Source organism: Cnephaeus nilssonii (genome assembly GCF_951640355.1).
Source record: "Cnephaeus nilssonii genome assembly, chromosome: 18".
NCBI lineage: Eukaryota > Metazoa > Chordata > Mammalia > Chiroptera > Vespertilionidae > Cnephaeus > Cnephaeus nilssonii.
The window spans coordinates 778,751-784,342 of NC_137089.1; the positions used below are offsets into that span (position 1 = coordinate 778,751).

A 5,592-nucleotide genomic window follows, 5' to 3' on the forward strand; every position below is an offset into this window, starting at 1 on the left:
CAGGGGGTCTTGTCCTGATTTCTTTCACACCCTGGACACTTTTGAAGAGGAATGGCCAGCTGTTTTGTAGAAAGTCTCATCCTGTGGGCTTGCTGCTCACTCCTGAGTCCCTTCAGCTGAAGCATTTTTTGGCAAAAAAAAAAAAAAAGTCACCTCATCTGGCCGGTGTGGCTCAGTGGTTGAGCGTCGACCCAGAAACCTCACGGTCACCGGTTCGGTTCCCGGCCAGAGCACATGCCCAGGTTGTGGGCTGGACCCCCAGCGGCGGGTGTGCAGGAGGCGGCCCACCGATGATGTTTCTCTCCCGTGGATGTTTCCACCTCTCTCTGGCTCTCCTTTCCTCTCGCTCTAAAAACCAATAAAAACAAATATTTTTTAAAAGTCACCCAACGGCAGTGGTGTTCTCAGCACGTCACATCGGACAAGGGACACTGCCGTGCCCTCGCTGGTGGCTGTAACGTGGGACCCGTGGCTGAGGTGGCACCTGCCAGATTTTTCCTCCGGAAAGTTACCATTTGTCCCGTTGCATTGAATCCGGGTCTTGTGAGAGGCACTTTGAGATTATGTAAAGGCCCCATTCCACAGAATTCGCTAGCATCAGTGCTGGTTCGTTCCTGAGATGATTTATGACTCTGGGTTTTTGCCAAATGGCGGTGATGCATTTCCACATCGAAGAGTTGGCATTCTGAGGCATTCCGCCTATTTCTCCTCTCCATCCCCCGGGATTAGCTTTTTTTAAAAGTCCAGGTTCCTTTGAGAAGGAAGTGGTATTTTATGGTATTTTAAAACCACGAGCTGGGCCAAGGCATGCTTATTCCTGGTGGGAGCTTCCTTCAGAGAATACATATTCATACCCTTACCGCTTTCCCGTGGCGAACACATTCCACAACCCCTCCCCCCTCCACACTTTCCACTCCTTCCTCCCACAGGGAGAACCCTGACCTGTGACATGACTGTATGGAAGCCGTTTGATTATGACATGTCTGAGCGAGTATTTGTTTGGATTTCCCTGTCCGGTATTCATTTGGCTTCTTTTTTTTTTTTTTTAATGTTTTTATTGATTTCAGAGAAGAAAGGAGAGGGAGAGAGATAGAAACATCAATGATGAGAGAGACTCATTGATCAGCTGCCTCCTGCACCACCACCCCCACTCTCCGGGGATGGAGCCCGCAACCCCGGCATGTGCCCTGACCGGATCTGAACCGTGATCTCCTGGTTCATAGTTCAATGCTCAACCCCTGAGCCACGCCAGCCGGACCCCACCTGGATGTTGATGTGAACAGACTGACTCGGACCTTGGGCACCCCCCACCCGCTCTCATCTCAAGCTTCAGCTCTGACTGAGCTCACAGGTCCCAGGCAGCAGACCCAGGCCTGGAGTTAGGGATTAGCTGTGGCCTGCGAGCCCACGCCACGGGGTCATGCCGCTTCCTGTCGGGTAGGGCGCCAAAGGCAGAACAATGGAGACAAAGGTCAGACTGGTGTTGGCGTCAGTTCTACACAATTACCCGCGGTGGTTCCTGGAGGTGAGTCCTGGCCCGCCCTGCGCCCTCTGCCTGCCAGTCACCAGCAGGTCAGCTCCTGCCAGGCCTTGGTGCGTCCACTGCTGTGTACCGGGGTCACCTGTGCGGAGGGCGGGGTCCCTCCTGCTCCGGCTCACTGCCCACAGCCCAGCTGGATGGTTTCATCCACATGTGACCAAGACCCAGGCACGGAGGACACGTGACCACAGAGGTGTGGTCCCATCATGGCGGGTGGAAGTGGCCCAAGGAGCCCAGCCGGGTGGCTCAGTGGTTGGGCATCGACGTGTGGACCCGGAGGTCACGGTTGGATTCCCGGTCAGGGCACATATCCCGGTGGGCAGGCTCGATCCGATCCCCAGTGCAGGAGGCAGCCGATCAATGTTTCTCTCTCATTATTGATGTTTCTATCTCCCTCTCCCTTCCTCTCTGAAATCAATTATTTTTTTAAAAAAAGAAACGGCGGTCGCCCTAACCGGTTTGGCTCAGTGGATAGAGCGTCGGCCTGCGGACTCAGGGGTCCCAGGTTCGATTCCGGTCAAGGGCATGTACCTTGGTTGCGGGCACATCCCCAGTGGGGGGTGTGCAGGCGGCAGCTGATCGATGTTTCTCTCTCATCGATGTTTCTAACTCCCTATCCCTCTCCCTTCCTCGCTGTAAAGAAATCAATAAAATATATTTAAAAAAGAAAAGAAACGGCGGAAGGAGCCGGAGAGGGCGTGGTTGAAGAATAAGTTTATTGTCTTTGTAAGGAGTGAAGGTCGTGGCCCCAAAGCCCGGGGGCACCCACAGCGCAGATGGGCGGGGCCCCTGGACAGAGGGGCGGGGGCGGGGCTGGCCGAGGAGGCAGAGGAGTGGAGCCGGGGTCAGGGGTGCAGCCCCCCCCCCCCTCCCCCGGCCCGGACAGTGGGTTCTGGGCCAGGACCCTGGTCCGGGAGCCGCTACCCCAGACCCGGCTGCTTCATTCTCCCCAGGAAGCAGTGCTCCCTTCTCCAGGCTCTGTGGGCAGAGGGCCTGCGTGGGCGGGAGAGGGGGCCGGCCCGGCCGGGGTGGGCGGACCGAGGGCCTGCGGGCCGCGGGGAAGGGCTCACGGGGAGGCGGCGAGGAGGCTGAGGCCCAGCGGGAGCAGCAGCCCGCCCGGCCGGGCCCCGGGCCGCCCCGGGGCGGGGGGCGCCGCGTTGCAGAAGCTCACGTTGCAGCACTGCCGGTGCACCCTCCTGAGGAGCCAGGGCTCCGACAGCCACTCGTAGGCCATGTTGCTGTTGGGGCACCGGGGCGCGCAGCGCTTGCTGAGCATAACCCCCACCTTGGATTCTGCGGGAGAAAGCGGAAAGCCGGCGGCTGGCCCCCAGGAGGGAGGACCCGGCCGGCCGGCAGGGGGTGCTGTCCGCAGGCCAGGCCCTGGGAACCGGGCAGCGGGATCAAGCGCTCCCCGACGCTCCCGCTGGGGCTCCCCTGGCCGCGCCCTGCAGAGCTCGGGACGCAGCTGCCCACGGCCTTCACCTTCTCGTCTCAGCAAAGACGGCCGGGTCGGGGGCCCTGCTGGGGCTCTGCCTGAAACCGTCCAGCTTCGAGGGAGAAGCGGGGCAGAGGCAAGGAGGGAGACCGAGACCCAGCTGTGCGCTCAGCCCCTTAAGGACGTGGCAGAGCCCCGCCGGTGTGGCTCAGGGGTTGAGCATCGACCTAGGAACCAGGAGGTCACAGTTCAATTCCCGGTCAGGCCACATGCCCGGGTTGAGGGCTCCATCCCCTGTGTGGGGTGTGCAGGAGGCAGCCGATCCATGAACCCATCATTGATGTTACTATCTCTCTCCCTCTCTCTCCCTCTCTGAGATCAATAAAATATATTTTAGAAGATAATCATGCCCTGGCTGGTTTGGCTCAGTGGATAGAGCATCAGCCTGCGGACTGAAGGGTCCCGGGTTCGATTCCAGCCAAGGGCACATGCCTGGATTTCGGGCTCCATCCCCAGTAGGGGGGCATGCAGGAGGCAGCCAATCAATGATTCTCTCTCATCATTGATGCTTCTATCTCTCTCTCCCTCTTCCTTCTTCTCTAAAATCAATAAAATAAATTTAAAAATAAAATTAAAATACAAAGATAATCATGCCCAGCCTGGGCCCTAGGACTTGAAGCCAGAGCGGAGGCAGCTCTGCGTGGCTGGCAGGTGCCCAGGAACCAGCGCAGCCAACAATGACGCAGGTTCTTGGCTTCTCGAGGACAGATGGCCGCCCCCCCGCCCCCCGCCCCGGCCATTTGCTCGCTTCTAGCGGCTCGCTAGTGACACTCCCGCGGGCTCGGGACGTGTTCACGTCTGAGTGCGTGATCTCCCGTCAGCTTGTTTGTGAAGGGGATCCCACCAGGTGAGCCCCACAGCCCCGATGTAGCCAGGTGGGCGGCTGGTGTGTTTCTCTCACATGGATGTTGGTCTCTCCCTCTCCCTTCCACTCTCTCTAAAAATCAATGGAAAAGTAGCCTCGGGTGAGGATTTTAAAAAATAAAATAAAATAAGTAAATAAAAATTAAAAAGGAGCCCTAACCGGTGTGGCTCAGTGGATAGAGCTTCGGCCTGCGGACTGAAAGGTCCCGGGTTCGATTCCGGTCAAGGGCATGTACCCTGGTTGCGGGCACATCCCCAGTGGGGGGCGTGCAGGAGGCAGCTGATCGATGTTTCTAACTCTCCCTCTTCCCTTCCTCTCTGTAAAAAATCAATAAAATATGTTTTTAAAAATTAAAAGGGGGGAGGTAAGCGTAGCCCAAATTGGGAATCTGAGCGGGAGGAGACAGGCGGCCCTGGGACAGAGGGGCCCGGACTCACTGTAGTAGAAGGTCAGGGTGTGGCCCACGCACACCCGGTCGGTGCGGGCGCACGCGGCGGGCCTGCACAGCTCCTTCGCCGGGGCTTTGAAGCAGCGGAAGCAGCTCAGGTTCGCACCTGCGGGGCGGCGCGGCTGGAACCGGACTGCGCCCCGCGGAGCGCACGGAGCGCCCCGCGCGCCCCGGGGGCGCCCCGGCCCGGCCAGCCCAGCCCTCACCTGTGTGTGCTCCGCGGTCGGCGAGGTCCAGCGGGGCGGCCCCGGGGCCCCCGCGGCCCCGCTGCGCCAGGACCGCCAGCAGGGCCCACAGCGCCAGCGCCTCCATGCCGGCGGGGCTCGGCCTGAGGGGGCAGGGCGGCTTCACCCAGAGGCCCGGCCGCGCCTCCTGGGCCCCGGTCACTGGGTGTCCCTCCTCCCAGCCCCCCCCCCCCACCCCCCGTCAGCCCGGCTCCCCGGCTCCCGCGCTGGGGGGTCCCCGGGTCCCTGGGCGCAGGTCCCCCCTCCGCACCTGCAGAGGCGGGGCGTCAGCTCTGCGCCTTCTCCTCCGGTAGCGCCGGGGGGGGGGGGGGGCTGGCTCTCACCGGGGGACGGGATCGGAGGGGCGCCCACGGACGGCTGAGACCGGAGGGCTCCTCAGGTGCGGCGGGAGGGGTCTGAGGTGCAGGGAAGGTGGAGGGAAGGTGGAGGGCTTCAGGGAGGAGGGGGCGTCATCGGAGCCCAGGGCAGCGGGACAGCAGGGTGCAGTCAGGGCAGGGCAGCGGCGGAGAGCAGAGCGGTGAGCCCGACCGGCAGGAGCCCAGGAGAGGGCCAAGCCCACGGGCAGGAGGGAGGAGGGAGGAGGGAGGAGGAAGGGGAGGAGGCGATGGAGGCTCTGAGCCTTGAAGTTTCCTCCTTTCCGAGTGCTCGGGGCCATTCTCCCGCGGGCGGGCCGGAGGGGCGGCCGGAGGGGCGGCCTCGGGCAGGAGCGCGGAGCCGGGTGGGCTGAGCGCTGACCAGGCTCCCGCCCGCGGGGCACACAGCCGGCCGCCTGGGGCTCCGGAAGGTCCCCGGGCCCTGCCGAGGGGGGCCCTCTCCCCCTTCTGCTCCTCCGGCCACCAAGGTGAGCGCCCCCGTCGGCAGTGAGTCCCTGTTTTACAGCTTTTCTGTAAGAAAACTTTGCTTTCGCTCAAAAAAAAAATTATTTTATTTTATTTATTTTATTTTATTTTATTTTATTTTATTTTATTTTATTTTATTTTATTTTATTTTAATTTTATT

At 60.6% G+C, this 5,592-nt stretch overlaps 1 protein-coding gene across 2 annotated transcripts; it reads right to left on the reverse strand.

Annotated features, from left to right (window-relative positions):
• Positions 1–2,245: 2,245 nt before the first annotated feature.
• On the reverse strand, positions 2,246–5,164 carry LY6L (lymphocyte antigen 6 family member L). 2 transcript variants are annotated; one of them, XM_079796586.1, is made up of 4 exons: positions 4,917–5,164; positions 4,555–4,676; positions 4,338–4,454; positions 2,246–2,833 (listed from the first exon to the last, which is right to left on the reverse strand). In XM_079796586.1, exons 2-4 carry the CDS (start codon positions 4,658–4,660, stop codon positions 2,607–2,609), a joined length of 450 nt encoding a protein of 149 aa, XP_079652712.1. In that variant the 5' UTR covers positions 4,661–4,676; positions 4,917–5,164; the 3' UTR covers positions 2,246–2,606. The 2 variants fall into 2 exon arrangements, with proteins under 2 accessions (XP_079652712.1, XP_079652711.1); XM_079796585.1 differs by having other exon boundaries at positions 4,844–5,164.
• Positions 5,165–5,592: the final 428 nt, after the last annotated feature.